The 15,687-nt window shown below is 37.9% G+C and overlaps 4 protein-coding genes across 5 annotated transcripts; 1 reads left to right on the top strand and 3 right to left on the bottom strand.

Annotated features, from left to right (window-relative positions):
- Positions 1–2,416: 2,416 nt before the first annotated feature.
- On the top strand, positions 2,417–4,675 carry LOC106335463. Its single transcript, XM_013773985.1, has one exon. The coding sequence runs from the start codon at positions 2,547–2,549 to the stop codon at positions 4,473–4,475; it is 1,929 nt and encodes a 642-aa protein (XP_013629439.1). The 5' UTR covers positions 2,417–2,546; the 3' UTR covers positions 4,476–4,675.
- A 1,895-nt stretch (positions 4,676–6,570) lies between these two features.
- Positions 6,571–8,584, bottom strand: LOC106332606 (probable mitochondrial chaperone BCS1-B). The gene is made up of 2 exons (XM_013771087.1): positions 7,466–8,584; positions 6,571–7,385 (listed from the first exon to the last, which is right to left on the bottom strand). The coding sequence occupies exons 1-2, from the start codon at positions 8,419–8,421 to the stop codon at positions 6,803–6,805; spliced, it is 1,539 nt and encodes a 512-aa protein (XP_013626541.1). The 5' UTR covers positions 8,422–8,584; the 3' UTR covers positions 6,571–6,802.
- Positions 8,585–9,376: 792 nt separating this feature from the next.
- On the bottom strand, positions 9,377–11,939 carry LOC106331408 (mitochondrial outer membrane protein porin 4). Of its 2 annotated transcripts, none has more exons than XM_013769755.1 (7): positions 11,693–11,939; positions 11,157–11,240; positions 10,992–11,059; positions 10,418–10,528; positions 10,243–10,329; positions 9,939–10,147; positions 9,377–9,863 (listed from the first exon to the last, which is right to left on the bottom strand). In XM_013769755.1, exons 2-7 carry the CDS (start codon positions 11,203–11,205, stop codon positions 9,563–9,565), a joined length of 825 nt encoding a protein of 274 aa, XP_013625209.1. In that variant the 5' UTR covers positions 11,206–11,240; positions 11,693–11,939; the 3' UTR covers positions 9,377–9,562. The 2 variants fall into 2 exon arrangements, with proteins under 2 accessions (XP_013625209.1, XP_013625210.1); XM_013769756.1 differs by lacking the exon at positions 11,693–11,939 and adding an exon at positions 11,364–11,382.
- Positions 11,940–12,529: 590 nt separating this feature from the next.
- On the bottom strand, positions 12,530–14,164 carry LOC106333416. Its single transcript, XM_013771861.1, has 2 exons — positions 13,573–14,164; positions 12,530–13,073 (listed from the first exon to the last, which is right to left on the bottom strand). The coding sequence occupies exons 1-2, from the start codon at positions 13,997–13,999 to the stop codon at positions 12,544–12,546; spliced, it is 957 nt and encodes a 318-aa protein (XP_013627315.1). The 5' UTR covers positions 14,000–14,164; the 3' UTR covers positions 12,530–12,543.
- Positions 14,165–15,687: the final 1,523 nt, after the last annotated feature.

Here is a 15,687-nt window from a genome sequence, read left to right as displayed (position 1 = left end):
CACCCCCCCCCCCCTTCCCCTTCCAGAGACACGCTCGTTGCCGGATTGATTTTGTTGCTTTCCCAAGAACAAGAGTGTTCCCAAGCATGTCCTATGGCCGCAGTCATCCTAAGCCTCCCCAGCCATGACCATCACCTATCGGTCCTACAGGTGGTTGCCGCCGCGCCCATTGTACCACCGTCCAGTCGAAGCTATCATGAACCACCTTGACACCCATTCATCATTCCTTTCATCCTGGCAATAGTGGTGGTTCTCTTAGTACGCTCCACTTAAGTTCTTAGCAGGAGTGGCGGTGGTTCAGGTTATGATCTTATTATTAAAAAATCAATGTCAAAGGGTTATTTTGAATGTGATTGATCTCTTCCTCGACAAAACTAGATATTAACTTTCTTTCTTCTTTACAACAAATCTAGTTTCCCTCATTATCTTGTTCGTCAATTTCGATGATGTTTCTTAGGACGTCGGGGAACCATATGTTTGTTGTTTGATCTTTTTGATGCAGCCAAAAAAACAAACTTTCTTTCTTCTTTTCTGCGTGTAAAAGTTGTTATTAATCTCGGTTATCTAATCTTATAATGAGGTTATCTAATCTTATAATCTTGGTTATTTAATCTTATAAAAAAAACTTTCTTCCTTTTGATACAGTTAAAATGGATTTGAGGTCAAATCATTTTCAAGAGGGAGGGAATGATGCGTCCTTGGATAGCGTACCGGACAAAACATACATGCATGGCTTGATCATGAGGAGCAGTATAGATATATGTTCATTGTTTGATTTGTATCTTCCATACCACGAGGCTTCTACGTATGAAATCACTTGGAGAATGTTCTAAACTCAATTACGGAACTACTCGAAGAAAAATCAGATCAAATGGAGTTCATATGTGGTAGTTATGCCATTTACAAATCAGGTGATCTTCAGTTCTCGCGAATTCAGACCACCCGAGAAGCTGGAAATGGCTAACCTTCTTTCTGATGAACCAACGATAAATTCTATCATTCCAAAGGTGATTATTCATGTTCTAAATGTCTACTAAGAAAGCCTTGGGCTTGATGGTTTTCAAAAAAGATTCAAAAACAGACTTGTTTGGGCCAAATGGAGAAACCGATAAAAATTGGTTAAGAAAAAAGATGGATTTCGACCAGGCTTTAAAGAGACATGTCTTGGCCCATTTCATGAGTATATTCTTCACTTCACCAAGTCAAAGTCGTGGCTATATCAAGAGGCAGTTCAAGTTTCAGTCAAAGACTTTATTTAGTCAAGTCTTTGTTTCTATTTTCAATGTTTTGTTTTTAGCGCATTCTTCTTTTGATTTTTATAACTTGTAATCCTATAAATAGGGCCTATGAGCCATGGCCTATGAGCCACAAAATAAAATATTCTTTTTCCCCTTTTTTTAAGTCTATCTCATTTGTTCTTTGTAGAACAATTCTTGTTTCTTGTTGAGGTTCCTCCAAGTAAACATTCTCTATTTCGTTGGACTTGTGCGTCATATCAAGCAACGTTTAGAAACCCTTCTTTTGTTGGACTTGTGCGTCATATCAAGCAACAACTGAAGTCTGGTAGTATCAAGAGACTTTCCGCACCTCTTGTGTCACCAGTCAATCCACCAGTTCTCCCTTTTGGCTAGTTCATATCCCTTCAGTCCGTTTGAGTGATCCTGTTCGATCTAGGACGTATCAAGTGGTATCAGAACCACTCAACCGGTACTATCTTTCCATCTTTTTCATCTTCCATAAAACACTTCTTCTTCTTTCTCCTATCTCAAATCTGGACCACTATCTTACCTATCGTCATTCTTCTATAAAAAAAAAGAAAAAAAAAAAGTAAAAGACCTATCGAGAAAAAAGAGAAAAAAAAAAGAAAGAAACAAAAGTTTGATTTATTTGGCTAGACTGTGGAAGATAAATCTTGCTGGCTGAGGAGAAATCCAGTCTTCGAGTGGTTAATACGGATTTCAAAATCAATTCTCTTTTCTTTTTATCTTGTGTTCATCTCTTGTTTGTTTGGAGAAGCTATTAGGTTACTTGATTTATTCTCTTAAAGTTTTTATCGTTTTTCTTTGTCGTGGATTGTCCGGAGAGAACAACAAAGCATCATCTCTGCTTAAATTACGTCAAAAACCAGATAAAAAGCATGGATTTGTTTGCTCTTGTTCTTCAAATCCACAAGTTGAGTAATATTGGATTTCACTTTAGATTTAAATTCCATCAAAATATTTGGATTCAAAATATTATTAACCGAAACATACAAAACCCGAATGGACCTTGATGCTGAACCAGAAACCTGAAAAGTGGCAAACAATTTCTCTTCAATTAGGCCTATGTTCCAGCTCAGTTTTAGGCCCAATACAGTAAAACAAGAATAATGTAGCAAACGATGTCGTTTTACGAATATCACTTTCTTTTCCTTTTCATTCTTCTTCTTCCCCGATTGTTTTCAGATCTGATGATGCTCTGAATGATTGATTAATCGAACCGAGGCTACATCGAGATTGAAGATTCGCGAGCTATAGAATCTCACAGATCAAATTCGAATCGCGATCATGTCGTGCCTAGCCCTAGCTCTTCAACCTGTAAACGGATCTGACATCTTACTCCAAACCAGAGAATGGTTCCCACCGGCACGAGCCCTAATCGCTCTCTCCTACTTCCGCCAAACGCGCCAAGCATTCTCCTCCTCTAAGCAGCAACAACCTCCTTCCAATCGGAAACACACTCAACCTTCCTCCTCCTCCTCCTCCGCCGCAGATCCCGACGACGCAGCCGCGGCGGAATTCGTAGGCGACGATCCCCTCGCGGCGTCAAACGGACAAGTAATCGTCGGCGTGGAGAGCAAGTACCGCGTCGTCTACCGCCTCGTGAACTCGATCTACATCCTCGGCGTAACCGTCGCGGATCACGACAACTCGATCAACGTCTTCGAGTGTATCCACATCGTGAACCAGGCCGTTAGCGTTATCGTGACCGCGTGCCGCGGAGTCGAGGTGACTCCCGAGAAGCTTGGGAGGAAGTACGCTGAGGTCTACATGGCGCTTGACATCGTCTTGCGTGGTGTTAGTAACATTCGTCTTGCAGCGATGCTTGGTGCGATGCACGGAGATGGGATCGCGAAGATGGTCCACTCGGCTTTGGATACGGAGAACAAGATCAGAGGAGCTGATAGCTGGATGGCGGTGGAGTCTCACGCCGCGGAGCATCAGGCTGCTGTGAACGCGTTCTCCAACGCGAGATTCGAGTTGCCGGCGGAGACTATCGCCGCGGGGGATGAAATGGCTGCGAGCTTGGCTCCTGTGGTGCAAGAAGCAGAGCAGGTGAAGGAAGAGCCGGAGGTGGAGAATAAAGATCCTTTCGCGGCGAGTGAGGAGATCAATAAGGAGAAAGAACTTGTAGGCGGGTTCAAGAAGACGAAGGATCCTTCCTCACAGGATCTGACTTTAGCTTTGGCGGGACTTGAGGTGACTACATTGCCTCCAGCGGAAGCAACGCAGTCTACACACATCAACGTGGAAGGGTTCGAAGGGGAGTACGGTGGGATTGCGTTCAGCAACGAGCAGGCGACGATTGGGGAGACTTTTGAATCGTTTAGTGATGCCTGGGGAGGTGGGTTGGATCCTTCGGAGTTTATGGGACCAAAGAAGATTCAAAAGAAGGAAGGACTCGGCGGGCTTGAGCTCTTGCACACCAGTGATCCCAAGGCAGTGGAGGGAAAAGATGGAGGTAATGTCGATAACCTTGTTAAGAAGCCTGAGATGAAAGGTCCTGAAATGTATATCTCTGAGGAAATTAGAACCGAGTTTAGGGAATCATTGCTTGCTAGAGTAGGACTAATGGGTGTGATCTATCTGAAAACAATGCCACCTAAAGGCTCTGGTGAAGAGAAAGAAACAGAGTTCTCGTTCCGTGTTGAAGGTACTACTCCTGTTAAGAGATTCTCTATGCAGAGTTCTCGGATCAGTAGCTTAGGGAACGGTTTGTTTCACGTGAGAACCGCTCCTTCAGAGGAACCAATCCCTATCTTGAAGTATAGCTTGCAACCTAAGCTAACACCTTTGCCTCTTAGAGTCCGTATGGTGAAACGAGTCAGTGGTACTTTACTCTCGCTGATGATACAATACGTCTCAAGCCCGGACCTACCTCAGCCTCTGAAAGACGTCGACTTTATTCTGAAACTCCCTGTTGATCCCACGTTGCTTAAGGTTTCTCCTAAAGCGATACTGAACAGAACCGATCGAGAACTGAAATGGCAAGTCCCTGAGATTCCTCTCAATGGAAGTCCCGGGAGGCTAAGAGCGCGGATGCCTTTAGACTCAGATAACAGCGAAGAAGAACCAGAGATCATATGCTACGTGAAGTTCTCGGTTCAGGGAAAGAGTTCTTTTTCTGGTATCAGTTTACGCCCAGCTGCTGAGGGGAATATGGATTTCTATGAGGTAGATCACAGGTTCGAAACCGGAGTCTACATGTGCAATTGATAAAGTTTCTCTTAAGAGAGTTTCATTTGTCTATAATTTTTTTCTCAAATGTCATAATGAGTTTGGCCGTTGTTGGAAGTTAATTCTGTTTTTCTCTTTTTCATGTAAGGTTTTGTGTACTTGTGTATCTTGACATCCGACTCATTGTTATGTTCTGTTTTTATTACATTTGTTTTTACATTTAGTTTCGATTATCATTACTGGAATATGTTACACAATATTAAGTTTATCATGAAATATACTTGGCAAAATTCTTCCAGTCTGTTAATCATTCGCAAATGATAGTTGATATAAAATTATTTGAATAATTGTAGTTTTGTTGAAAAGATAAGCTATTTTATCCTATAAAGACAACATACAAACAATTTTGAAATGGTTTCTCGCTAAATATTATTACATTGCAAATATAAGCATAACAAATGCAAAATGTTATACACTGACATGAACATATAATGTGTTGTGTGTGCAAGTTTACACGCATAAAACAAAAAAAATCTGATCATGAGGATGTTTTGGTTAATGACATTTGCTCTATGGGTTTAGGCCTTTGCATGTTTCTATAATAAGGCTTTGTTGAAGGGTCGTAACTCCAGTAACGATATACATTTCTTTTCTTTTTTAAAATATGAAACGCACTATACCAGCCGAAATACAGCAATGAAACATGTCATTCTTATGCCCTTTTTCAAAGAAGAAAAAAACACGTCATTCTTAGGTCAAATATCCACCATGACATTTCTTTATTTTCTTTAAAATAATAATGTCATGTGAATATTAACACCAATTGCAATCCGTCCTAACTACGGTTTGCAAAAATAAAACAATAACAAGAATTTACAAATTTGTGTTTTATTCTAGAGTGATGTCTAGTGGTCAAGTTGATTATAAGAAATCAATTGAATAATAACATAACTATTTTAAACACAAACCTCCAAAGAGATGAAAACAGAGATTTTGAGCAACTTGGTCTACCAAATCGTTAACTTTAAGTCTTTAACACTTCACTTTTGATTAAAAGAACATATAAAAACATGTGTTCATTGACATATAAGAACCTACGCATATTAATATTATAGTGGAAAGATGATTATAAACTCCATACCTAATAATACATGACAGCTATATTGTCACCACACAAAACTACCAATTATAACAATCACAGGATTAACAAATGGCATTGCATGCGTTACATGAAGGTAGCGAGATGTCTGAAACCGTTTGCAATTATCCACTATCGTCTTAGTGCGAGAATCATGTGTGTTCTTTAGAGCTTTAGGTACTATAGTAATCAGTTTGATCCCTTATCATCTATGAAAAGACAATTGTAGTTATTGTGATTTTTAATATTTTAGTAATTGAGTTAAATCCTTGAGACTGGATAACTTATGTTTGAAAATATGTTTTGGAACTTAATTGGTTGAACTTTCAGATATTACAATATTTCAAACTATAGAGATTTCAAATATCTTGACTTAGACCATAGACTTTTAAAAGAATAGTTTGAATCGGTTGTTTCAGATATTATAATATTTTAAAATATATTTCCGAGTTCTGATATATTTTCAGTCATGGTTGGCTTACACTTAGTTTTAAGCACAGTATCCAAATTCTTGTATAGGTTTTTGATAAATTCCGTCAATATTTTCTTAAATCATATAAACTTGTTGAGTAAAAATAACAATATTACTTTGGATGGATAATTTAAGTACTTAACATGTGATTACTATTGATTATCCAACCCAAAACCTACAAATAGTATGATAATCAAACCATGAGTGTACATGATATAATAACCGTTATAAAACGAATCAGCTGGTACAATCATGTACATATGGCTATATAACTGAGTAACGCTGGAAACAAAAACTAATACTATATACATATGTTTTAATTTAAATTTAGGAGGATCCTCGATTTCAATCCAAAATTTCGCAGTAATATAAGAATGTATACTTTAAATACTATAATATTGACAACACATGGTTATAATTTGACTAATTTTTGGTCCAATATTATTTTATAGTTGACAATGCTAATTAATAGTACCCAATGAGATAAACATTTTGCATTTTTCATTCCCATTTCCCACATACAATATCCTCATCAACCATTTGCTTTACTGACCACCTTTGTGAGACTTTTCCATCACTTTCGTTTAGTTAAAACTTTCACAACTCTAACATGTTCTAGCTATGTCACTTTCAGGGTTTCAACTACCACTTCAACAACCAAAATAAAAAAAATAGAAAACCCATATCAAGTAAAGAAAAGAAGAAAGATAACAAGTTTTCACCATTTTCTTGTACATTGTTTATTTTGAATCCTCTCTAGTCTTTACCAACATTGTCCACGAGCTCAGTTTCATCTTCAACATCATCACCATCTTCATTTTGACTATCTATAGCCCTTTTCTCTTCTTCCTCCACAATTTCCAACTCCCTCAAATTTCCACTTTGACCCCTCAACTTCCCACCTTTCACATTTCTCTCCCATCTACTCTTCAACTTCACCAACAACTCCCTAACCGCCTTCTCCTTATCCCTCCTATTCTTGATCAAAGCCTCGCTTACATCCGCAGGCGTCATCTCCGCCTTCTCAACCACTCTCTCCATCTCCTTCAAAACGTCGTCGTCCACGTCTTCCTCCTCGTACCCTAAATAGTTCCTCAACAAAATCTTCAACGACGAGAAATCACAGTAACTCATGCACACATGCATGTCCATCCTCCCACTCCTAAGCAACGCAGGATCAAGCTTCTCTATATGATTGGTCGTAAAGATAAAGATCCTCTCGCTTCCACAACAAGACCAAAGCCCGTCCGTAAAGTTCAACAAACCCGACAACGTTATCGTGTTCCCGTTACCAGACTCTTCACCCGAACCCGACCCACTTCGTATTTCAGAGCCGATCCTGAGATTTTGGAGGTCTTAATTAAACTATTTAGTAAAAATAATTTTTAAAACAATTATTAAAACTAATATTTCACTTGCCTATGCTCAGGACCGGTTTTGAATCCACTGCTCTTATTCCGGTTCGTCAAATTGATAGAACAGTCGATGTCTTCGATCACTATTATCGACTTAGAACTCGTTTTCATCAGCAGCTTCCTCAACTCCGAGTTGCTATGCACCTCAGTGAGTTCAAGATCGTAAATATCATAGCCTAGATAATTCGCCATGGCTGCGATCATACTAGACTTACCGGTACCCGGTGGCCCATACAGCAAGTAACCTCTCTTCCAAGCCCTACCTGTCTTCTGATAAAACATTTGACCTAACACAAAATCCTTAAGATCATCCATGATCTCTTGCTTCTTTTTCGGATCCATCGCAAGAGTCTCGAACGTGCTCGGATGCTTGAAAGGAACAGACTCCCAAGGATGCCCTCTCGAGTCCAGAGACCCGCCTCGCGTGTTCGTGTAAAGCAACCGGTCCTGGTTCTTCCGACGGATCTCCTTAGCTTTCTCCGCGATGAAATCAAGATAAGAGTTTAAGATCAATGTTTTGTCTCTCTTCTTGATACGGAGAGTGAACCCACGTTTCTCTTCAGGTAACGGTCTCCACGCGAACGTCTGAGTTTGTCTCTGAGTGACGACGTGCTCCCAGAGGACGGTGGCGTTGTTGAAAGTGTCGACGATGGAGTCGTTGTTGGAGAGACCGAACGTGATGGAGGAGGAGTTGACGGCGCGGGTGAGGCTTAAACGGTTGCCGGCGATGGAAACGGAGGTGCTGAGGTAGAGCTGGACGGCGTTGTAGAGCTCGTTGGTGTTGACGCCGTCGAGCTCCGTTATGTCGAAGTAGCAGTAGGAGGAGAAGAGGTGGAAGGTTCGGTTGAAGAATTTGAGGAAGGCGAAACGGAGCTCCGGTGGGATTATTGATTGCATTAGGCTCTGACAGAAAGCTAAGACGCCGAGGAGTGATGCTAGTGATGTCCAATACTCTTTCATTTTTTTTTTGTTTATTTAGATGAGATCAAAGCAGAGACAAAAGGGAGAAGAGAAAACAGAGGATTTTTGAGAAAAGTGTGTGAACTAAGGAGAAGATTCTTTTAAAAAGTGAAAGCTTTGAGAGATCAAGAAGAGATGGTCTCTTTCAATTTATAATAAGGGTTCTTTTTTCATTTTCTTTGACAAATTTCGCGAGAAAAACTTTACAGAGAGAGTTAAATAGAAAAGGAGTAGTTCAGAAAAAAATGTAAAGCTATGTTAGAGTGTGGTGAATGGTGATAGTGACAAATGCAAAGAGGTTAAGGAACAAGTGTAAAATGAAAGAGAAAAGAAAAACAAATTTGAGTTTTGTAATTTTCTTTGAATTTATGACTATTAATGAGGTTGCTGAATTTGAATGATTTATGGTCAAGATTTGTTTGAGACATTTCTGTTCTTTTTTTTATTATTGGTCAAATTTTTCGTTTTTTTTCTTTAAAAAAATGAATCAATGTTTACTATTAAAGTTTAGATATTATAAACCGTAAAAAGTTATTTGATTTTAAGATTAGTCTCATAGGAAAGAAAATTTTAAAATATGGAAGGTAATTACTATTATGGAAAATGCAAGTATACTCAATGCTGAGGTGGTGAAAACTGATACCTTTCAAACATCACTCCGTTTGTTTTGCTTAGATTATTTAGGTAGTGAACTCTCAAATCTCAGTGAGACAAAAAAAAGATAATAGAAAAGACTGGCTAGATCTTTTCACCAAGGAATGCGTTGTCAGAACAGATCTCTTTGGTAGACTAATGAATGATTGGTCTTAATAAGCAAGACAGAAAAGTTTGAATTTGCAGAATTACTCTTAGCCAAATCTTTTATTGATTGATGATATCAGCCCATCCTGATGGACTATATCTATGTTGGCCTACTGTATTTGTATCTCTACAAACTGATCAACTTGAAACAGAAGTCTAAAGAAACAAAAACAACTTTCTTTTCCAAAAATGGGGTTTTCTCACTCCCTTTTCTTTCATATCACACCATGAAAATAAATAAAGCAAAAGATTAGTGCAAAAGTGATTTAATAACCCAAAATACATTTCTTTGGGCATGGTGAAAAAATTGTATTCCAAGTTGAGAGAACACTTGCTTCTTTTATGGTTTGAGGGCGAGAGCGAGACCAACCCTCGGTGAAGAGTTCACAGCCTTCGAGTCATATTCAGCTGAGAGAGTTATGAGAGACTTGGGTCTCCATTCCCTTTGTACCACCATCCCTGCTTTCCCATTGTTAGAGAGTCTTGTCTTCACCGTTGTAAAAGGATCCACGGAGTAAGAGCTTCCGATGGTGAAACTGTTGGCATGATTGGAAAAGCGACGGATCAGTTCTGCACCAACGGATGTGGTTGGATTCACCGTGTGGACGTAAGTAGCTCTTAGACTCTCCCCTTTATCCTCCCTACAAGTTATATCACTCTTTTCAGTTCCATAAAAGGGTTTTAAAGGGAGGAGCATGGTGTTTGTTGTTACTTACAGCATGAGCGCAGCAGAGAAGTCTGGCTTGTTGAAACTAATTCCGGCGTTGTACTTGGTTAGTGACGAGGAAGCTGTGTCGAAACCAACTTCACCACCAAGGGAAACAGTCTGGCTTCCGATAGTTGCTGACAGATCAAGCAGAGGAGTTGGGTTGAGGCCAATGCTGGAATTGAGCGTCGCATGGGGATGAACGTATTGCACATCCAGCTGAATTATAACAGAGACACATGTTAAGACTAAAGCGTGCAGAAACTGACTGAGACTAGAGTAGTCGTTTCTTATATGAGTTATAATGCACTGACCTTGCCAGACTTGTGATCAGGTATTTTGAAGCTGATAACAACTTTAGCAGATGGCATGAGATTTTTGACAGTTACTTTTGTCGACACCTGCATAAATACGTTTCGGTAATATGGTTTAAGGACAGTTAAGGTGCAAAAGATCAGAAAGCATGCATCACTACAGATATTTACTTACACTTGAGTGGCTGTCGATTTTCAGATCAACAATGGTGTTTTGACCTTTATATAGTGTGCTTATGTCGCCAAAAAATAAATCATCCTTCTGCAAACCTGTCGCCACGAATTCCTGTTGGAAAGAAAATTATATTACGGTATAGTTAAATAGGTTCAAAGTTAATTAAGTGCAACTGTTTGAAGTAGAAACTGAGCCAAACAATCATAATTAGCTGACAACAAAACTACAACAAATGTTCTCCAGCTTACGAAGTCCATGTTTTTGGAAACCAGAGTATGTACATTAACTACGAAATACGAGCTATCAAAGAACCTGCTTCTACGAACTAGTGCAACAATTTTACGAATCAAATCAAAGGCATGCAGAGCAGCTATTCTGAAGTACTCCTATTTTTAATTGAGTTGACTGCTTCTTTCTAATAACGAATTTTATGGTATGCATCTCTAACTTTTGAACCCCCCCCCACCCCCAAAAAAACATGTACCCGCAGAGATTCTACATTGAAGGCATGATAATTTTCAGCAGGTCATATAAGCATTTAGCCTACTAAGATTGCAGCTGATATACGACATACCGTTCCAGTGGCACTCAGCATTGTCAGAGTAAACTTCTGGTCGAAAATGTAATCCTTGTTCAGGAGATCTGCAAATTATCAAATAGTAAATAAATGGCCAGCACTGAGAAGCAAAAGGGAACCACAAACACAGAAAAAGCAATGACAACGATCTGCTAAACTTACCTTTGGCTTTCCTGCCAATATCCGGAAACGGAGCTGGACTGCTTCCCATCTTCTAGTGTAGAAAAGAAGCTCAGCAAACAAACACTGACCATTCAGAAGCAACACATAATCAAAGGCATGTCATCAATATTGAACAATTCACAAAAAGATATGTTCCAAGTTCTAACACTGCTCTGAGCTAATCAACCAATCAGAATCTTCAAATACCTAAAAGTTAAAGCTATCTTATAGCAACCGCAACAACAGAGGCTGCAGCAGAAAGCAATTCTTCATTGCCACAAGAACCACGCCTATACATATGAAACTACAATCACGAATAAAATCAAAGAGAATCACAACAAGCAATGAGTGTAATCACAATACGTACTCCTCAGGTTTACCGAAACTATCTATGGAAGTAAACACACACACACATACAAATGGCGAGAAACAGATCGACAGAATCGAATCGAATCGAATCGAATCGATCAAAAGCCAATCTCACGAAGTCCACATGAATCAACAAAGAACGTTAGCTCGTTATCTAGATTCCTTACCAAATCGGAAGATCGACGAATAGTATCACCGAAACGGTTCACGGTCGATTGATAAACCCTAGCTGCTCCGTCGCCCTCGATGATGGTGGAATCAGGCGACGGCGGCTTTGAAGAAGAAGACAGTAAGTAGTAAAAAAGGCCTCGATAAACTCAAAGGGAGACGAGACGAGGAGGCCAACGTTCTCGCCGTGAGCAATGATAATGTCACCTGGCGTTGAGGTTCGTTAGGTCACGAGCTCGCACGCTTTTTTTTTTTTCTTGTTTGAGAAAAGCCTTTTTGCTAATTCGCCTGTGATATAGTGTAGGTTCTGTCACAGACAAAGCTGTGTCCAGCTCGTGAAGCCCATTTTGATGGCCCAAGCCGAATCGCTTCGTCAGCTGCACGAAATGACGATACGACCCCTGCAATCGGTTTGCATGGAGCTTCCCTTGTTAACCCGGTTTTGTTTTATAATTTCAGTAAGCAGATTAGTGAAGAAAAATAAAATTTCTAACATTGTGCAAACAAAACCGTGAGACATAAAATTTTATCAAATGGTTCAGTTTAGTTTGGTGTGAATAAAATTATTTTATAGAATTATTGGATGTAAATATCGTCTATATTTTGGTGTATAATAAATTAGCATTAAAAAGTAATGTAATGTACTTAAACTGATTATAAGATAATATATATTGATGTTGAACATTGTTTTTTTGGGCCACCATGAAAACGCCCACAAGTATTCTAAGACTATTGAACATATCTGAAATCCTTAGTTAGACAAACGATTGTTTAAACTTTAAAAAGACATTAACGATCACAAAACCAATTAAAAAACAAGTATGAATTATAATAAATCAGATGGATCTATCTACGGTATGTGGTATAATTTAGAAGGCTTAAGATTGCTAGTAACATTGAAATAGTTCAATGTCCGTATCCACTTCTCTTGGTTCTTCAACAAATGAACCGCAATAGTATCAGGCCATAGCTCATGTGTGCATCTAGTCGGTGGCTCGGGGAAATTATACATGGACCATTTAGCATTAAACCGGTTCTTCCCTCGTCTTCCTTCTCGAATCCAGTCGCCAAACACTTTGTCTTCAGGACCTTCTAGATGTTTCTTGGGAATTTCAGAGTCTTTGAGCCAAACTGCGATGTCCCACGAGACTAAGTAGCCCATTCCTGACATGTAATGTACGAACGGGTCCATGCTTGGACATGGAATGACATAGCCGTAGTAGAGATCTTCTCGAGGTAATGGTCTTAAAGATGCTACGAGGCTTTCTTGTCTTATATACGTGTCATCATCGGCTTTCATTACGTAGTGGTATGGTGGGTTTGGTGCATCGGTTTCGTTGAATAAGTCTGGTAAGCTTGAGAAGTATGTGTAGGTCTTGCCTGTAAATAGAAGAATTAAATTAGTTAAAAAGTGTTACAACTATTCCAATCGGTTAAGCTAGTCCAAATCGAACTGAAAACTGAACCGAAAGAGATAGAATAAATTCAACTGGAATTTTGTGTGTTTATATAGTAACAAATCCTAATATAAAGTGAAACAAACTTCTTTTTTTTTTTGCTAAACTGAAATAAATTAAATATATAGAAAATTATAGCCTAACTGCGCTTGTAAATTCTCTAAATAAACGATTTTTTATAAAACAAAAATTGAAACCATGTTAAACTGAATTGAACTATAATCTAAAATGTTTTTTTTCAAAAAAAAACTTTATTCTAAAATGGTATACCAAATCAGAACCAAGCCTGTATATACCAAACCAAAACCTAACAAAAATAACAGTTGCTTGAATTGGGAAATTCGTTTTCAAAGCGAACTAAATAAATCAACTTCAACCCAAATCGAACCGAAATTGACTATAAACCGAGATAAACCAATTACCTTTATTCATATTCTCGTTGCAATTGAGTATAATGATGTCATCATAACGCATGATCTCCAAAGCGACAAGCACTTTCTGGTCTTCTTTAGTCAAGTTACAGAACACAAACTTCACGTCGATCTTAACGCCGGCGGGAACATCCTGCGTGCCGTAGATCATCCGGAGAAAATGCCGACGTGGGTACTGATCGGGAAGTGTAAGAATCCCAATAAGTATCCTAATCTCATCATCATCTGAAGAAGAAGACAACAACGGTGTCTCCAATGAACTGCTGTTCCTCGGAACATTCGACAAAGCACATCGTCCGAAACTCAAGAAACTGTCGAATCTAACTTCGTTGATGAAAGCTAATACACAGAGAGCCACGATGAATAAGAAAGAAGGGATGATGAATTTTCTGCCGTCCGATCTTGGAGAATATTTCATCTTTATTTCTTCAATATAGACGTGGAGATGTTGCAGCAGAGGAAGAAGATGAAGAAACTAAATAAAAGCAGAAACTATTTTACCTTAGAGGAGACGTTAAAAGAACTTTTGAGAAGCTTAAGGAACGTGAGGTTCAAAGCAGAGTTTGTAAACGAAGCAAGTGCTGTGCTTCAGTATTTCACGCCATTTAACATGCGATTCTCTATTTTATTTATTTTTTTATACAATATTAATATGATACTAGATTCTGATTTACTCGTGAATAGTCCTTTTTGTTTAGGTACTTAAAGTGCATTCAGCCTAAGATAGTTTGGTCAATAGTCAATAAATAAATAGATGAAAAGATTTCTATATCAGAATACAATATATACTCCATAGCCATTAACCATAATATGATATTGGAGTTTTCGCCGTGATTTATGAATGCTTTATCAAAAAAAAAAATATTGGAGTTTTCAGAGTTCAATAGTTTCACAAGAGTTATGTCTAGTTTATTGATCCATATATTTTTAGAGTGAACATTTATTTATTTTTATTTCTTAAACTTGAAGATGTAATCCCAATTTTTAATATAATTTTTAATTTTAAATATTATGGTAGCTTATAGTTTAAATGAATTAGTATCATTAATTGTTTTTTATAATCAAATTTGAATTTATTGGTGTTAATAATCAAATACCAATTAATTGTTTTTAATAACTAAGTCATTCTGATGGGAATGATCATCATATGTATTGGCTACAATATTTCAACAAATATAAGTCAAATTAGATCAACTTGAAAACATTATATGAGAAAAAGCGGTGGATCTAAGCCTAACGTTTGTTAATATAAATATTTTAAAATTTAAACATATAGCTTTGCAAAATCGAAAGTTTGGTGATTGGAGTCAAATATAAAAATTTGGTAAAATAAAACTAAGAACGTGGTCGGCTTCGAACTTCGTGACCCGCAACAGTCTCATCTTGCCACTTCCTCTCTGTAAAGTTAATTAACGAGTTGACTTTTTAGAGATCTCATCGTACTGTGTTGCCTTTTCCTCTCTTTACTTTTTTTTTGGTAAAAATTCTCTCTCTACTTGCTTAGATCTTTTATGAATCACCTCAAATTTTCACACAATACTTTTTTTTACGCTTTTAGAAATATTTTTCATATGAAATTCCAAATTATATGCGTAAGTATTTTAGGATGCCTAGACTTAATTTCCAAAGTCAAAACGAGGAAAACTATATGGGAACTTTATATTCTTCATTTAGTCAACGATGTAATTTGGAACTTTCGTGGGCCCAAAAGGAAGGTCAACATAGCCATTTTCCCATAAAGACCAATATTCAAATTAAGCCCAACTAGGTAAAATATCCATGATCCATCCGAATAAAGTAGGCCGACGGACGGAAAACTCAATTGTAAAATCAAGAAAAGAGGATATGATGATGGTTGCAAGATATGATCGGTGTAAGTCTAAGGATATATGATAAGAGGATATGATGGTTGCTCTAGGTAACGAATAAAACTTGAAAATGTCTTCGTACAACTTAGATTTAAAAACAATAGAAGAATATAACGAAACCGGTAAAAATATTATGATGTAGTCACTAGATTTTGACATGCACGCCCGTGCAAGTATTTTATTTAATTTTTATATTATCTAAAATTTATTTTATAAGATTGATTATAAATATATATAT

Source organism: Brassica oleracea, chromosome C3 (genome assembly GCF_000695525.1).
Source record: "Brassica oleracea var. oleracea cultivar TO1000 chromosome C3, BOL, whole genome shotgun sequence".
In the NCBI taxonomy this organism is placed as follows: domain Eukaryota; kingdom Viridiplantae; phylum Streptophyta; class Magnoliopsida; order Brassicales; family Brassicaceae; genus Brassica; species Brassica oleracea.
This window is presented reverse-complemented; position numbering and strand designations above follow the sequence as displayed.